General features: G+C 40.6%; 1 protein-coding gene across 3 annotated transcripts in view; it reads left to right on the forward strand.

Moving 5' to 3' along the window:
• Nucleotides 1-6,195: 6,195 nt before the first annotated feature.
• LOC112232564 (E3 ubiquitin-protein ligase MIB2) overlaps nucleotides 6,196-17,289 on the forward strand; it is an 84,606-nt gene continuing 73,512 nt past the window's right edge. Inside the window, exon 1 of one of the 3 annotated variants that reach the window (XM_024399618.2) lies at nucleotides 6,196-6,346. Coding sequence is in view for 1 of the 3 variants with exons in the window: in XM_024399617.1 (XP_024255385.1) it covers nucleotides 15,062-15,128 (67 nt within the window). In the remaining 2 variants the exon portion in view is untranslated. Of the gene's footprint in view, nucleotides 6,347-13,443; nucleotides 13,992-15,019; nucleotides 15,129-17,289 lie in introns of those variants that run through there. The other 2 variants (XM_024399619.2, XM_024399617.1) reach the window with 2 other exon arrangements.

Consider the following 17,289-nt stretch of genomic DNA (forward strand, 5'->3'; position numbering starts at 1 on the left):
GTATCATGTTGCCTGCAGCTTGAGCCTCCATCCCCAGCACAACAGTAGATATTTGCATCCGAGGCAAATCAGTTTGGCTCTGTCCACAAAGAAAGTCTGGTATATTTCATGTGTTATTATGGGTGTGGAACTGTGGATAGTTTATAGAGCTTCACATATATTCCAACTGAGGGAAGACTAAACAGACATACAATTATCTTAATACATGAAACAATGAGCATAATGTATACATGTAATCTTTTGAGTAGTAATACATTTTGAATGTAAATTAGGTTTGATAGTACCGTAAAAAAAATGGATTTGAGGGTATATAACCCACAAACTAAGATTTGCTTATCAATACATTGAGCAGATAATGATTTAGGGTACAGACATATTTTCAACACTTTATTGGAGAACAGGTTAGTATTAGTCTCACCAGCCAAGAGTTTCAGGTCTGGTAATTATTAAATAGTTATGTTACCTTTAGTGTCGATGGATCCAAAAGTAATGAACATGTATGCCTAGTTAACTCCTCAGCCTTTAAAGACTACACTTTAATTTTCCTATGCAAAAAAACTTTGCATTAGTTGAGCAGATGTTTGTGGGGTTAGGAGACAAGGATGCTCTGTGCCACCCTGACCCTATCCCTGCCCCAGTAAAAACCAAACCAACATGCAAAGCAGCCTTCAACGGGGTCCTCCGTCAACACTCACCCTCCATTAGGGCTCAAACAGAGGATATCAACAAATAACAATGACAAAATCTGCTGTCTGTTTCTGTGCGATGGGTCTTGTACTGACACTGCTTTACCAAACATTTCCCAACACACACATTTGGTTCCTTGGAAGTTGTGGGAACATAGTATATGTTTTTGTTTTTTAAAAAGGTTGTGGGAACAAAGCCATACATTTCCTGCCTGGTAAAACAGAATGTTTTTTCAACATTCTGAAAACATAAGTGTGCATTTGGTCTGTTCTGGGATGGTTTATTTTTAGGTTGCAGGGAGGTTCTGAGAACATTTTACTCTGGTTCCTTGAAAGTGTTTTTATGGAGGTTTCATTAATACTCTGAGAACAGAAATATATTTGGAGGTATTTTAATAACTTCCTTAAAAACGTTCACTGAATGTTTCAATACAACTTTTAATAACACTGCTACCTGACTTGGCGTAAACTTTTTTATTATTTTTATTGATTTTCTACTTCAAGTACAGATAGGAAACATGGAAATTCATTTTTATTTTATTTTAAGGGGTGGATCAGCTTAATATTGCGGAAAGAATGTTGCTTCCATCAATGTAATTGTCTGCATCATTTCCAGTCCCCCATACATTGTTTTGGTAAATATATATATCCATACACGCATTCACACATATATACATACACATACCAATATAGACATATATAAATTAATTTCCTTAGGCATTAATTATGCAAAATGTAATTTTTTATTGTGATGTGGCATCAGTGAGATTCAAACCTATAATATTCCATTCTCTATCCAGGGAATTAGTCCACTGCAACCACCAGGATGCATGCTATGTTTATGCAATATTGGAGATAGTTTGGTGAGATCTGACATGCCCCCTGAGCCCACTCATGACACCTATCCCAAATGGAAACTACACGTGGCTCATGCGCACAGTGCAATAGCACTATAAAAACGTCTTTCTTCAGACACCCACATACAGGTCGAAAGATCCATGTTAGGGGTATCATCACATGCAAGACCAAGCGAGTAATCTATCTCAACACCTGTTCATGTGGAAAAGCCTATGTAGGACAAATAAAAAGACAATTAAAACAACACATAGCTGAACACCACAGCTCAATCAGGTGTAAGAACATTGACTATCCAGTAGCAGCTCACTTTGTTGAAGCTAACCATCCCATCTCCTCCCTCAAATACACAGGCATTGAGCATGTTGCTCTACCAAGGAGAGGAGGTAACATGGAGATCCTACTACAACAGGAGGGTTACTGGATATCCTGTCTAAAAACATTGACCCCTGGTGGTCTGAATATTGACTTTGATCTCTGGCCCTTCTTATGAACACATTTTCCTTTATGAACAAGACTTACAATTTGTAAAAACAATTTTACAGCTTATTAGCATACAGTACACCTAATATGTTCCCTGTGTTGATGATGTTCATTATATATTAATGTTGAACCAAAAGATTACATGTAACAAAAATGAAATACGAAATTATGTGAAATTGAAAGAAACAATGTATGTTGATGCTAATATGGGGTACAATATTCCATTATGTTTCTATATGATAACAATAGCATAATATATTTGATATGCCATATACTATTTTTTAACAGTTTCACAAATTAACTTATTAACTTAATCATTATGACACCCCCCGCAGTACTGTCATTGGTTACACTAATTGCACTGTGTGTCTACATAACCTGGTTCAAGTACTCATGACATTACTGTCACTGATGTGATGTCAATCATGTGATCTTCCTGTCTGGGTTGGCGCCCCCCTTGGGTTGTGCCGTGGTGGAGATCTTTGTGGGCTATACTCGGCCTTGTCTCAGGATGGTAAGTGGTGTAAGGGCTGTGCTTTGGCAAAGTGGGTGGGGTTATATCCTTCCTGTTTGGCCCTGTCCGGGGGTATCATCGGATGGGGCCACAGTGTCTCCTGACCCCTCCTGTCTTAGCCTCCAGTATTTATGCTGCAGTGGTTTATGTGTCGGGGGGCTAGGGTCAGTTTGTTATATCTGGAGTACTTCTCCTGTCTTATCCGGTGTCCTGTGTGAATTTAAGTATGCTCTCTCTAATTCTCTTTTTCTTTCTCTCTCTCAGAGGACCTGAGCCGTAGGACCATGCCTCAGGACTACCTGGCATGATGACTCCTTGCTGTCCCCAGTCCACCTGGCTGTGCTGCTGCTCCAGTTTCAACTGTTCTGCCTGCGGCTATGGAATCCTGACCTGTTCACCGGACGTGCTACCTGTCCCAGACCTATTATTTGACAATGCTGGTCATTTATGAACATTTGAACATCTAGGCCATGTTCTGTTATAATCTCCACCCGGCACAGCCAGAAGAGGACTGGCCACCCCTCATAGCCTGGTTCCTCTCTAGGTTTCTTCCTAGGTTTTGGCCTTTCTAGTGAGTTTTTTCCTAGCCAACGTGCTTCAACACCTGCATTGCTTGCTGTTTGGGGTTTTAGGCTGGGTTTCTGTACAGCACTTTGATATATCAGCTGATGTACAAAGGGCTGTATAAATAAATTTGATTTGATTACCCTGAGGAAGGCACAGAGATGCAGAAACGTTGGCAAATACCCATTCAATTGCTGGGAGATTATACATGGAGTGTGCGACTTTCTTTATTTTGATAGTTTATCCGCCGTTACACAAACTATTATTCTGGGTGTGCGCCAGCTCATATTTGTTTTTTACATATCTGGGAGATACAACCTTCCCAGCTTTCCAGATTTTAAAGTATCTTTAATTTACAATCTGTAGAAACTATGAGAATAGAAAGGTTCAGAACTTCTGAGAAGCATCACAGTTGAAAAATATATGGCAAATAGAAATCCTATATGGATGGTGTTAAGAGATAGATTGGAGGATTGAATGGAGCTGAGGGTGGGGCTAATAACACATGTAAAATATACTGTGTCTGTAAACTGTACACTACCTTTCAAACGTTGGGGGTCACAGAAATGTCCTTGCTTTTTAAAGAAAATAAAAAAATTTGTCCATTAAAATAACACCAAATTGATCAGAAATACAGTGTAGACATCATTAATGTTGTAAATGACTATGGAAATGGATGATTGTTTATGTAGATAGAGGCCCATTATGAGCAACCGTCACTCCTGTGTTCTAATGGCACGTTGTGTTAACTAATCCAAGTTGATCATTTTAAAAGGCTAATTGATCATTAGAAAACCCTTTTACAATTATGTTAGTACAGCTGAAAACTGTTGTTCTCATTAAATAAGCAATAAAACTGGCCTTCTTTAGGCTAGTTGAGTATCTGGAGCATCAGCATTTGTGGGTTCAATTACAGGCTCAAAATGGCCAGAAACAAATACTTCTGAAACTCATCAGTCTATTCTTGTTCTGAGAAATGAAGGCTATTCCATATGAGAAATTGCCAAGAAACTGAACACCCCGTACAACGCTGTGTACTACTCCCTATTGGCCAGTCTGAGATATGGCTTTTTCTTTGCAACTCTGCCTAGAAGGCCAGACTGGTGTTTTGCAGGTACTATTTAATTTAAAACTGGGAACAGTTGCAGTTCTGTACTGTAGTAGTCTCTGGAGTAGTCTCTCTTTGTTGGTCACATAGCCTCCCTCTGTTAGGGAAGAGACACTGACGTGACACTAAAAGCTTTTCATCGCTCTGGGATTAGATTGTCTGAGACAAATTTATTCTTAACACTCTTCAAGCTCTTAAACCAGTTATAACTTTCCCATCTCTGCACCAATCAGAACTCCTCTTATCCAGTTCTACAACTAATCACAGTTCAGCTTCCAGGCTCTTCAGTGGTCTGCAGCAAACTTGGACTCCCTCACACACAGAATGTCCATGCCGTCCACCTACACCCAGAGACAGGAAAGTCAATTAAGCAGATATAACGTACATTCACTGACTGTGCGCCTCCTACCTTGAGGCCAGGAATATAGTCTCTTCTCGAAGTACTCGGTGCTAGCAGATGACCTCTACAGACGCCCCATGCCAAACTTGTGGTTCTCATAGATGAAGATACATGGCAGCTGCCACAGAGCCACCATCACCATAGGGCAGCAGGCTAGTGGTTAGAGTGTTGGACTAGTAACTGAAAGGTTGCAAGTTCAAATCCCTGAGCTGACAAAGTACAAATCTGTCGTTCTGCCCCTGAAGGCAGTTAGCCCACTGTTCCTAGGCTGTCATTGAAAATAAGAATTTGTTCTTAACTGACTTGCCTAGACAAATAAAGGTATAATATGATTATGTGAAGGAGAGACAATCTGGGATTGACACTACTTGTGAAACTATTGATTCTTATAAATGCTTCATTAAATTTAGGAAAGATGCATTCTCACACTATGTGTTTCATTCGTGGCAGGTGTGTCCCTAGCCTGTCAGTACCAGGGCAACAACCGTGTGTGTGTGTGTGTGTGTGTGTGTGTGTGAGAGAGAAACATAACCTATATCTAATATTCATCATCGATTATCTTATCTTCCTCTTGTCCAATCAGGGCCAGATCCTTGAGTCTTTCAACATTTTTTTTTTTTTTTTTACCTCTAGGCAAGTCAGTTAAGAACAAATTCTTATTTTCAATGACGGCCTAGGAACAGTAGGTTAACTGCCTTGTTGCAGTGTGTGTTGTGTGTGTGTTGTATGTGTCGCGAATATAAATCACCCACAAGTTACCGGTGGCTGAAAACACAATCATCGCGGGATGAACGAGTGGCGAATTTCTGGCCAAGGGTGGTCTATTTAAAAATAATTCCTTCCCCCCTTGTTACTGTTTAATAATAAATACAAAGTCCCTGCAAGTGTATACGCGTCGACGTCATGAAAAGTCACCTGAAGTGCCCACTTAATTTGAGAGCTGAGGGGTATGGTGTGTCTTTTATTAAGTGTTTTAACTGCAGCCAAAGAAACGGCCACGGGCCGTTGGCGATCATCAGCGGATATAACTTGATATCAAGAATCGCCCATAACAGAAACCGCCCGGAATTGCGGTCTGCAATTACACCCTTCTCTGGAACGCCCCTCTCTGGCCACTATTTGATGTGTATCGGCAGGGTGGACTGTAGCACAACAATACACCACTAGTCTAGGACCATAAAAGTTAATGTCGTACGCGTGTCAAATGTTAGTAGAGAAAAGTAACATGCGAGTGTTGTGCACGTGCAGCTAGCAAACGTTAGCTACCTAACTTGCTGGCCCAAGCCTCCGTATGCTAGCTAACGTTAGCTACTGTAGCCTTTATGCTTTGGGAGAACTGTAGCAGTAGATCAATGTGTAACTTTACAGGTATCCCAGAGCTTAGAGGCAGGGAACAAACTTTGCTTCTCTGGGCAGGCTGTTTGAATGTTAAATGACTCTTTTTATTGTATTGATTTTTAAGCTATTTTTATTTCATGCCTAAAGGATACATACATAGCTGCAATAAGTACGTCTTACGCAAGGGGTAGCCACCTCACTACTGCTGCGCATGAAAACCAGATGTGACGCACTATATATCCTCCACAATTCATGGTATGGGCGGGTCATGGCTAGAGGGGATACAGCTTTTGTCAAATTACAAGTCAGATTTGATTTTTCGTAGCAGGTTAGGAGTCCATGATCATAGACACCGTTATGGAATTACACGTTAACACAGATTCAATATTTGGAGCCAGGTAAGGAAAGCACGGCAAAAAATGGTTTTCGAGTAGATTCGTTCAAATTTTAGCGTTCGATAACTAGCTGTGTGGTAGCTAGCACACAGGACTACCAGCTGTAGTTACTGAATTTATGTTAACTAACTAACGAAGCACATGTATCAATATGTGGTACCACTGGCAGTTGTCGCCCAATGTCATGGCAATTGAAAATGATACAATTCCGGCAACTATATGTTATACTGTGGATTGTAATGCAGATCCACTTAAACATTTAAAACCTAGCCTAATATTGAACCATAAGGACAATTCTGTGGCCTGCCCGTCTTTGACACACTAATATGTAAGACTGGCTTCAATAACAGGTGGTGAGCCTGCTTCTTCACTGGTATTAATTCTTGAAAACCCTTATTATGCTTAGGGTTTTCAGCAGTGGGCGTAGCATGTGAGCTTCGCCCACGGATTGGCTGTATGTGAACTACAATTCCCGGCACTGTGGTTTGAAGTTGAGAAACGTCGATAATAATTGCTTGCGAAACGGTTTTGGAAACATATGAAAGATAATGGGCATATCACCGAGAAAGAATCGTTAAAATAAAACATGTACACTTACTGTAGCAGTTTTGCACAGATCCATACGTTGTTCCTCCACTTGAGGAACTACACTTCCTCCCCAGTTAGCTTACGCATAGGTTTTCAAAGCATGCTAGATGGCTAATTAGCACGGGTGGCTGTCTCTGTCTTCCGTAAACATTCACTGTAAGTATCATGGCAATATGACCGTGTGCGAACCCTAACAGAACAAAGGTGTGTAGTGATTTAACCTTTTCATTTGTTTTATACCTCGCCGATTTCCAAAACCTTACCACAAGCGACGCGTTTTAACGTTCAGAACGAGAGTCGAAGCCCTTAACAAAACTGCCCCGGCCAGAAGACACAGTACTATCATCAATAGGCGCTAATGGTAACGTTAGTGTCTATGAATGAGTTTACCCTGGTGTCAGAAGTGTGATAACTGTCTGATCAATGAAACACATGATTTTAAAAAGTCATGATTTTGAGAATGATCATTTCTGATTGCTGCCCAATTCCAATGTTTGCAATGACCCCTCAATGATTTGTATACCCCTCAGCTAAAATAAATACTTGTTCCTTCATCCAGTGCAAAGATGCAGGCAATATTGCCTCAGGATTTGATGTTGTCAACACTGTTCAACCATGACTCAATTTAATAATGCGCCTAATTACATAACTCCCAACTCTTTTGTTAAACTATGCAGTAAGCTATTCATCTTTGATTCAGTCATTTGCTTATTACAGACTTGACGGAATAGTGCCTAGACTATATTTGAGGTCAATTCGGTGAGAGGGATAGAGACAGACATACAGTAGGTCACATTTCTGTCTGACAAACTACAGTGAGGGGTGGCCACCTTTTTGGCTTTGACAATTGTGTGCCTGAAATTACAGAAATCCTTTGTTTAAAGACAAGTTTGTAAGGGTAGGTTAGATCACAAGAAGATTGTCTTTATGGGACAATGTCTAGCCTAGCAAAATGTATGATTTATTGTGAAGCAGGTTTTTTTTATTGCAAAGGTTTTTCCCAAAAATGTGATGCAAATAAAAAATTGCTTTGAGCAATGGTGGTATGGTGGTTCAGGTGCTGTTTTCAGCAAGCATTCTATATAAAGAGGTCTTATTTGTCTCCATTGTTTGATATTTGCCTAGCTAATTGTTATTTTGCATTGGGACAATGAGGCTGTCAGTGTATACACTATCATACAGGATGTAGCACTATTTGAAATTTGAAAAAACACAGGCACCATGCCTAGACAGTTTCTGTGTATTACCTAGATGCTGCTACTGTATGTTGTTGCTGCTAAAGCCTATTTATTCACTTGGAAGTGCTGAAAATGACGTGTGTGTATATAGAACATGACTCTGTAGTGTACTAAAGCTGGATGGAAGCAATCCAAAGGTCATGGCTCTGAATCAAAATCCACAAGAACAAATAAAATGTCACTATTAGGTTATCACCTACTGTAAAGCTGAAACTTGGTTGTGATGGGCTTAATGTCATGGTTGACACATTTCCCTTGTGACAATGAGCAATAACCCATTCCCTTTGTGACACATTTTTATCTTGCATAGGTCCATATTTCACCTGAAACTTCCAGAGTCTATTTTGATCCCGGTGTGGTCTTGCGTGTCTGTTGGACTCTTGCAGAGAGCAAGTTGTGTAAATGCACTCTTTTTAAATCTAATCAGTTTATTGGTCGCGTGCACAGATTTTCAGATGTTATCGCAGGTGAAATGCTTGCATTTCTTGCTCCACAAGTGCATTAATGCCAAGCAATACAATATAAAACAATACACACGCATAATCCAAAAAGAAAGAAATGACCAAAATTCTAGCACGACAATGTCAGTCTGGAATAGTGCCTTCAGAAAGTATTGACTTATTTCACATTTTGTTGTTACAGCCTGAATTCAAATGGATTAAATTGTTTCTTTTCTCACCGATCTCCCCTTAATGACAAAGTGAAAACATGTTTTTAGAAATTGTAGCAAATCTATTAAATGAAATACAGAAATCTTATTTACATAAGTATAAGTATTCACACTCCTGAATCAACAAGAGCTTTCCACACCTGGATTGTGCAACATTTGTCCATTTGTTATTTTAGCTCTGTCAAATTGGTTGTTGATCATTGCTAGACAACCATTCTCATTTACTGGGCTGTAGTGGAGCAGGTTGAGAGCTTCAAGTTCTTTGGTATCCACATCGCCAACAAACTATCATGGTCCAAACACACCAAGACAGTTGTGAAGAGGGCACGACAAAGCTTATTCCCTCTCAGGAGACTGAAAAGATTTGGCATGAGTCCTCAGATCGTCGAAAAGTTCTACAGCTGCACCATCGAGAGCATCCTGACTGGTTGCCTCACTGCCCGGTACGGCAATTGTAGTGCCTTGCGGTCAGAGGCCGAGCAGAGGGTAGTGTGTACGGCCCAGTACACCACTGGGGTCAAGCTTCCTGCAATCCAGGACCTCTATAGCATGCAGTGTCCGAGGAAGGCCCTAAAAATTGTAAAAGACTCCAGCCACCCTAGTCATAGCATGTTCTCTCTGCTACCGCACGGAAAGCGGTACCGGGGCGCCAAGTCTCGGTCCAAAAGGCTTCTTAACAGCTTCTACCCCAAGCCATAAGACTCCTGAACAGCTAATCAAATGGATACCAAGACTATTTGCGTTGTCCCTCTCACCCCCACCCCCTCTTTTACGCTGCTGCTACTCTGTTTATTATCAATGCATAGTCACTAACTCTACCTACATGTACATATTACCTCGACTAACCTGTGCCCCCGTACATTGACTCTGTACCGGTACCCCCTGTATATAGCCTTGTTACTTGTATTTTACTGCTGCTCTTTTATTTAGTTTATTTTACTTATCAATTTTTTACTTAACACTTATTTTTCCTAATTGCACTGTTGCTTAAGAGCTTGTAATTAAACATTTCACTGTAAGGCCTACACTTGTTGTATTGGGCGCATGTGACAACATTCCATTTGATTTTTAGGTCTTGCAATAGACTAGCATCAAAAAAACTTTTTTATGCAATGTGGCTGACGCAACAGATCAGAACGTTTAGCTTAAAATGTTTTATAAACTATTAGGCTATTTCTTCACATTATAAGCGCAGCAATGCACACATGGTAGTCAGCTATGAGCGCAAATGTTCCATTAGCGGAAAACACCATTATCAAAAGTGACTGCAAATACAATTATGCATGTAATACTTTTATAATTTTCAGCATTAAAAATGCACCTTTATCTTCCCCAAACTTGAAACTCACGGGCTGATTATGTATGCCAGTTAGACTCCACACCCCTTGTAAAGTGGATTCATGAGCTTAATTTTTTGGCCACTTTAGTTGTCTTATTAAAACATTTACCTTGTCCAGGTGGGATAGGGCAGTGCAATGGTGATTGTCATCTGTGGATCTGTTGTAGTGGGTGTCGGGTAAGGTGGAGGTGATATGATCCTTAACTAGCTTCTCAAAGCACTTCATGATGACAAGTAATTTTGTTCAGTTACCTTTGCTTTCTTAGATACAGGAACAATGGTGTACATCTTGACGCAACTAGGGACAACAGACTGGGATAGGGAGAGATTGAATATATCCGTTAACACTCCTGCCAGCTGGTCTGCACATGCTCTGAGGACACGGCTTGGGATGCCGTCTGGGCCAGCAGCCTTGCGAGGGTTAACACGCTTAAATGTCTTACTTACTTTGGCCACAGAGAATGCGAGCACACAGCCGGCGACGTGGGCCCGTGCTGCGTCGCCGGCTCAATGTTTTCCTCAAAGTGGGTGAAGGTGTTTTGCTTATCTGGGAGCGAGGGCCTGTGTCTGTGATGTGGCTGGTTTTCTCTTTACAATCCATGATTGTCTGGAGTCCCTGCCACATATGTCTTGTGCCTGAGTCGTTTTGCCTCTTTGATTGCCTTAGAGGTCATAGCTGGTCTTTTTGTACACGTCCATGTTCTCAGTCACCGTGCCATCGTTAAATGCATTCTCACTTTGTTTTGCACGAATGCTACCATCTTTCCAAGTTTTTTTGTTTTGGATAAATTCTAATCATCAGTGGGAACAACATCCTCTATGCACTTCCTGATTAACCCAGTCACCGAGTGAGTGTACATACGTTGATACTATTCTCAGAGGCAACCTGGACATTTCCTAATCTTGAATCATAGATTCTGATTTTCAGTTGCGTTTTCCTCTGATTTACTTCATTGAAGTCCCCAGCTACAATTAATGCGGCCTCAGGATGTGGTTTCCAGTTTGCACACAGCCCAGTGTAGTTCCTTGAGAGACGTCATTGTGTCAGCTTGGGGGGGAATATACACGGCAGTGACGATGGTCATTCGGGAGGTAATGCGTGAGGTAATTGCGTCTGCATTTCGTTATTCCTGACTGGGAGAACAAAAAGACTTGAATTCCTATACATTACCACAATCACACCCTGTCACACCATGAGTTGTTAATCATGAAACATACCACTCAACCATTTCTTTTTATCGAATCATTATTTCTTCCTGCCTGCGTGATTGACCTATCTAGTCATGAGCTGGCCTGCCTTGCCTGTTATATGGACAACAAGACTGGCTTTGTTTACAGACAGAGCAGCAGGCTTCATTATTAGAATTAGTCTACTGTGTGGTTCACCACCACCCCCTTATCATTGGCTAATTGGCAGTAGGAATGTCAGCTGCATGTGAGTCGTTCCATGTAATTTCAGCAAGCCATGACAACCACCATCTCAGATTGTTCTGAAATCGTTTCTGTAGATAGAAACATTGTGGTCATCCTCACAATTCAAGCTAGTCCTTCATTAAAGTAATTCAGTTTGTCCTTCTTTAGGCTTTATCTGTGTTCAAGAAATGGCCCCTAAAAAAGGTCTGGATTAGTTACTGTTAGACCATTCTTGGTGAATAAGCAGAACATTAGGCTACAGCAGTTCTAATGGTTTCAATGTTAAGGTCTTCAATGACAAAAGTCCCAAACACACACTCGTGTTTTACAATGTTGATGATATTGGCATCTAATAGAGTTGTCACAACATTTTAGTCCCTAGCCCATTTCTCCATCAACGTTTTGGACTAGGAAAAGTCTTCATATGAGAATTGCACCATAAGGATAGCCCGCTCAGAGAGCTACTTGTTGGACTATTCAAGAAGAGTTTGGGTTGAAGCATTAGGTTGGTAAGAGAATGACATATTGAATTGGTTACATGGAGGACTGGCTTGAATTGTGAGGATGACCACACAATGTATTTGAATAATGTGCCAAGTCCATTAGGTTTCTACCCAAAGTTGCAAAGGAAATGTTGTGATCTATTTAACAAACACAATAGTCTAGTGTATAGCAGGAACTGCTGCATTTAGTAGTCAAAACCAGGTACATTCACACTACTTTCAATCTTTAATTTCTCAACAGGGGGGAAAAAATAGGGAATACATTACATAGTATGTATAAGCAATACTACAAGCCACCGCCTCATACTCATACTAGAGAACTGATACTGGTTGTTGGGGTGGGATTGGCATTAAATGTCCGTGGGGGGATTTTTGGGGCGATTCCTTTGTGTCTTACTCATTGGTAGGAAGACGTTTGGTCCAAATCAGATGTTGGGTACTATATTTATTGAATATTACCCGAATCATATAAATTAAAATGGCCAATTCGGGTGCAATCAATTAGCTTAATTTCTCAGAGATCAACTTATATTTAAACAAAATAATGTTGCAGGAATTCTAATCACATCTGTTATTAATTATATAAACAATTTCAGAACAATCTCAGATGTTGGGTGTCAATCCTCTTGTGCTTTTTGAGGTGGAACTACCCAGTAGCCTGTTCATGTGACTGTTTGTAGAATGACTGACTGCAAAATGTACTGTCTTGTCCATGCCCTCCACAGCTGTGCCCACATTATTGAATTACTGTCCATGACCATGTGCTGTTCAAAGCCTGAGAACAAACACACACCCATTATTCCTCTTCCACTTCCCTGGCTATACCTCCACACATACACACACACACACACACTATTTATAATTACAGTATTAATGATTGCTAAATATTGCACAATTTAAGCTCTTGCCCCCCAATCCCTCCCAAAACAAATGTAAATATTGGACTATAAATTGTGCCTTCCTGTATTATACTTGTGCTAAAATGTTTATTCTACTGAGCCATTTACTTTATGCTTGTATTTATATATTTTATTTCTTATTGTTGCATTATCGAGAAGGAACATACAAGGAAGCATTTCGTTGGATGGTGTATACCATGTTTATCCCATACATACAACTAATATAACTTGAAACACACAGGTCTACTCACAGTCCATGATTGAAAATTGGAACCATGGCAGGTGCTCATTCATAAAGTCTCCTTCCATATGGCCCCTTTTCTTCCCCCCAAAAGCACAACCCCTCTCCAAACACATTGCCCCCTCCCTCCTCCCCTGCTCTTGCTGCCCCTCCCCCTCTTCTCTGTTCTTTGCCCGTCTGCTCACTGGCAGCAAAGACAGAGTGAGGTGTCCCTGGGGCATGGAAAGGAAGGCTGTGCAGCACAGTGTGTAAATTGCGCACGCGCACATGTGTGTTGATGAGGGAGAACACGGATTTAGCAGCCGAAGAGAAGCCTGTCCGTGTGTGCATGCATGAGCGCAGGTCTGAGTGCGCTGCCTGGGCAGCCACTTTCCCCGCTGCCCTCCTCCTCCGATAATCCCTGCTGACACGGCGCACAAAGGACTAAACGCTGGCCGCATCCTCCAGGAAGGCCCTCTCCACTCTGCCTGTCTGCCCTCCAGCTCTGATTACCCACACAGAAGCTGAATACAGGGAGGATGCTGCTGCCGTAACGCTGCCTGCATGCGGCTACATAACCTCTGGTTCACTGTCCACCACAGCATAGGGCTCTAGCCCCAGGATTCCCCCTCTATCTATCTCACTGGAGGTGTTCCAGGAGGTGCTGTAGAACTCTGTCCTCACCATCTTGTGCAGATTGGAGGCTGCCGCCTCCTCTCCTACCCTGTTTTTGTGTCTCTCGGCTTGCTGACTGTGCCCCACGCGTCTATTCCAACAGGTAAACCTACGAACCGAACCACATATGTAGCAGTACTACAATATTTAAATACATTTTCACTAGTTTCATGGTGATATGAGAATGCTATCTGCACATTCTGACAGTAAGGTTATTCCTTATCATATTTAGGGTAATACATTGGTAACGCATGTAGCCTATTGCTTTTACTGTTGCTATAGCTATTAAATTGTTTTGATTTGAAGGTTCACAAAAATTAAGGGAGTGTATTTTTGGTAACATCGCAGTAACCTGGAAACAATTTTTTCACTATAAAATGAAACATGAAGACCTTATTTTATTTATTGGTAAATATGACAACTGCCCCATTTGCGTTAGGGGACGTAGAAAAGGCAACCAGTGAAATATTTGCATGTGCACAAAGACCGTAGCAATTTAACTAATACTACAATGGCTACACTACTACGATTGTGCAATATGTAGTTGGAAACTATAGTAAAGCCAGCAGATAGGCTTGGCTTGGCCAGGCAGGCACTACCTTCTACAATTGTTACGTAACAGGCTAGTGATAAAATATTCTGGCACCTCCAAAAAGGTGTTATCAAGACATGTTTGCAGAGCTCTAGTTTGTTTGAGATTGAGGTTCCAAAACTGTGACATTTGTTAGAAATGTAGAATTAGACTAATTTCTCACATGAGGGGTAGTCTATTTGATCATACATAATAAAAGTCTTGCCCAGCTATGATAATACTTTTACATGGGTAATTTGATTCCCCTGAACATTTTTGTTGATCTAAGCACCTACTGTAAATGTTAAAAGCTACTGTTGTAATTTATCAGTGTTGAATGGATTTAAACAGGGCAATTGCTACAACCCTTCCACATATTTTCACAGAAACCTTTATTTCTTTACATTGTTTGTTGTCACAGATAGTGAGTCCAGTATGTTCTGTCCTTGAAAAATAGACCAAAAACTGTTAGTTCCTAAAACAAAGAGCAAAGTTCACCCAAAACAAATAGTAGAGATACTGCTGGAACATATTTATTCCCCTGTTAGCAGGATGACTGGTCCATAGTTAGTCACATTGACAAGGCACTGACACAGCTGCTCATGGTGTCCTGTGACTCTGGAATAGAGCTCTTCAAGATGTTCAGGAATGGGCTGAAGATCATGGGAAGTGAGTTTACTTCTCTCTCTAAGTGTACAAACTACTGTAGCTCACCGTTGCATTATTTAGAGTAATAATGGTATACTCCGTAGGACTGGGTACTGTTCAAGCTTCTGTTGAGATTTGTGTTTAGGTCTGTTATGTGGTGAAGTGGTTTGAGAGTGGTTCAGAAGCTCTCTGATGTGAAAATTAGACACTCATTTCCTACGCGACATTGTAGAAGTTTGCGTAGGTGATCTGTAATGTCATACGGTAACAACACTTTCTGATGGGAGAAATTGGACTGTCAGTTATAGTAATAATTTGGTGGGTGCATTCGGGAAGTATTCAGTCCCCTTACACATTTTGTTACGTTACAGCCATTTGCTAAAATTACATTTCCCTCACCAATCTACACACCATACTCCATAATGACAAAGTGAAAATGGGGTTTTAGAATTGTTAGCAAATTAATAAAAAAAAATCAGAAATACCTTGCTTAAACAGTACCAGTCAAAAGTTTGGAAAAACCTAAGGGTTTTTCTTTATTTTCACTAATTTCTACATTGTAGAATAATAAAGACATTAAAACTATGAAATAACACATATGATATCATGTAGTAACAAAAACATGTTAAACAAATCAAAATATATTTATATTTCAGATTCTTCAAAGTAGCCACCCTTGGACAGCCTTGATCACAGCTTTGCACACTCTTGGCATTTTTAAAATAAGGCTGTAACATAACAATGTGGAAAAAGTCTAGGGATCTGAGTACTGTCCGAATACACTGTATGCATGTGTGTATATATACACTACCGTTCAAAAATTTGCCGTCACTTAGAAATGTCCTTGCTTTTGTAATAATATTTTTTTTGTCCATTTAAAATAACATCAAATGATCAGAAATACAGTGTAGACATTGTTAATGTATTGTAGATGGAAACGGCAGATTAATAAATAAAAAAATAGAATTCTGGAATATCTACATAGGCGTACAGAGGCTCATTTATCAGGAACCATCAGTCCTGTGTTCCAATGGCACGTTGTGTTAGCTAATCCAAGTTTAACATTTTAAAAGGCTAATTGATCATCAGAAAACCCTTTTGCAATTGTTAGCACAGCTGAAAACTGTTGTTCTGAATAAAGAAGCAATAAAACTGGCCTTTAGACTAATTGACTATCTGAAGCATCAGCATTTGTGGGTTTGATTACAGGCTCAAAATGGCCAGAAACAAAGAACTTTCTTCTGAAACGTGTCAGTCTATTCTTGTTCTGAGAAATTAAGGCTATTTCATGTGAGAAATTGCCAAGAAACTGAAGATCATACAACGCTGTGTACTACTCCCTTCACAGAACAGCGCAAACTGGCCCTAACCAGAATAGTATGAGTGGGAGGCCCCGGTGCACAACTGAGCAAGAGGACAAGTACATTATGGTGTCTAGTTTGAGAAACAGACTCCTCACAAGTCCTCAACTGGCAGCTTCATTAAATAGTCTCAATGTCAACAGTGAAGAGGTGACTCCAGGATGCTGCCCTTAAAGGCAGAGTTGCAAAGAAAAAGCCATATCTCAGACTGGCCAATAAAAGATTAAGATGGGCAAAAGAACACACACTGGACAGAGGAACTCTGCCAAGAAGGCCAGCATCCCAGAGTCGCCTCTTCACTGTTGAGACTGGTGTTTTGCGGGTACTATTTAATGAAGCTGCCAGTTGAGGACCGTTCAGTTTGGCCGGGGGGCCAGCTCTAGGAAGAGTCTTGGTGGTTCCAAACTTCTTTCATTTAAGAATGATGGAGGCCACTGTGTTCTTGAGGACTTCAATGCTGCATAAATTCTTTGGTACCATTCTCCAGATCTGTGCCTCGACACAATCCTGTCTGAGTTCTAGGGACAATTCCTTTGACCTCATGGCATGGTATTTCCTCTGACATGCACTGTCAACCTTGGGACCTTTTATATAGACGTGTGTGCCTTTCCATATCACGTCCAATCATTTGAATTTACCACCGGTGGACTCCAATCAAGTTGTAGAAACATCAAGGATGATCAATGGAAACAGGATGCACCTGAGCTCAATTTCGAGTCTCATAGCCAAGTGTCTGAATACTTATATGAATAAGGTATTTGTTTTTTTATTTTTAGTACATTTGCAAAAGTTTCTACAAACCTGTTCGCTTTGTCATTATG

This window comes from Oncorhynchus tshawytscha, linkage group LG16, assembly GCF_018296145.1.
Source record: "Oncorhynchus tshawytscha isolate Ot180627B linkage group LG16, Otsh_v2.0, whole genome shotgun sequence".
NCBI classification, from domain to species: Eukaryota; Metazoa; Chordata; class Actinopteri; order Salmoniformes; family Salmonidae; genus Oncorhynchus; species Oncorhynchus tshawytscha.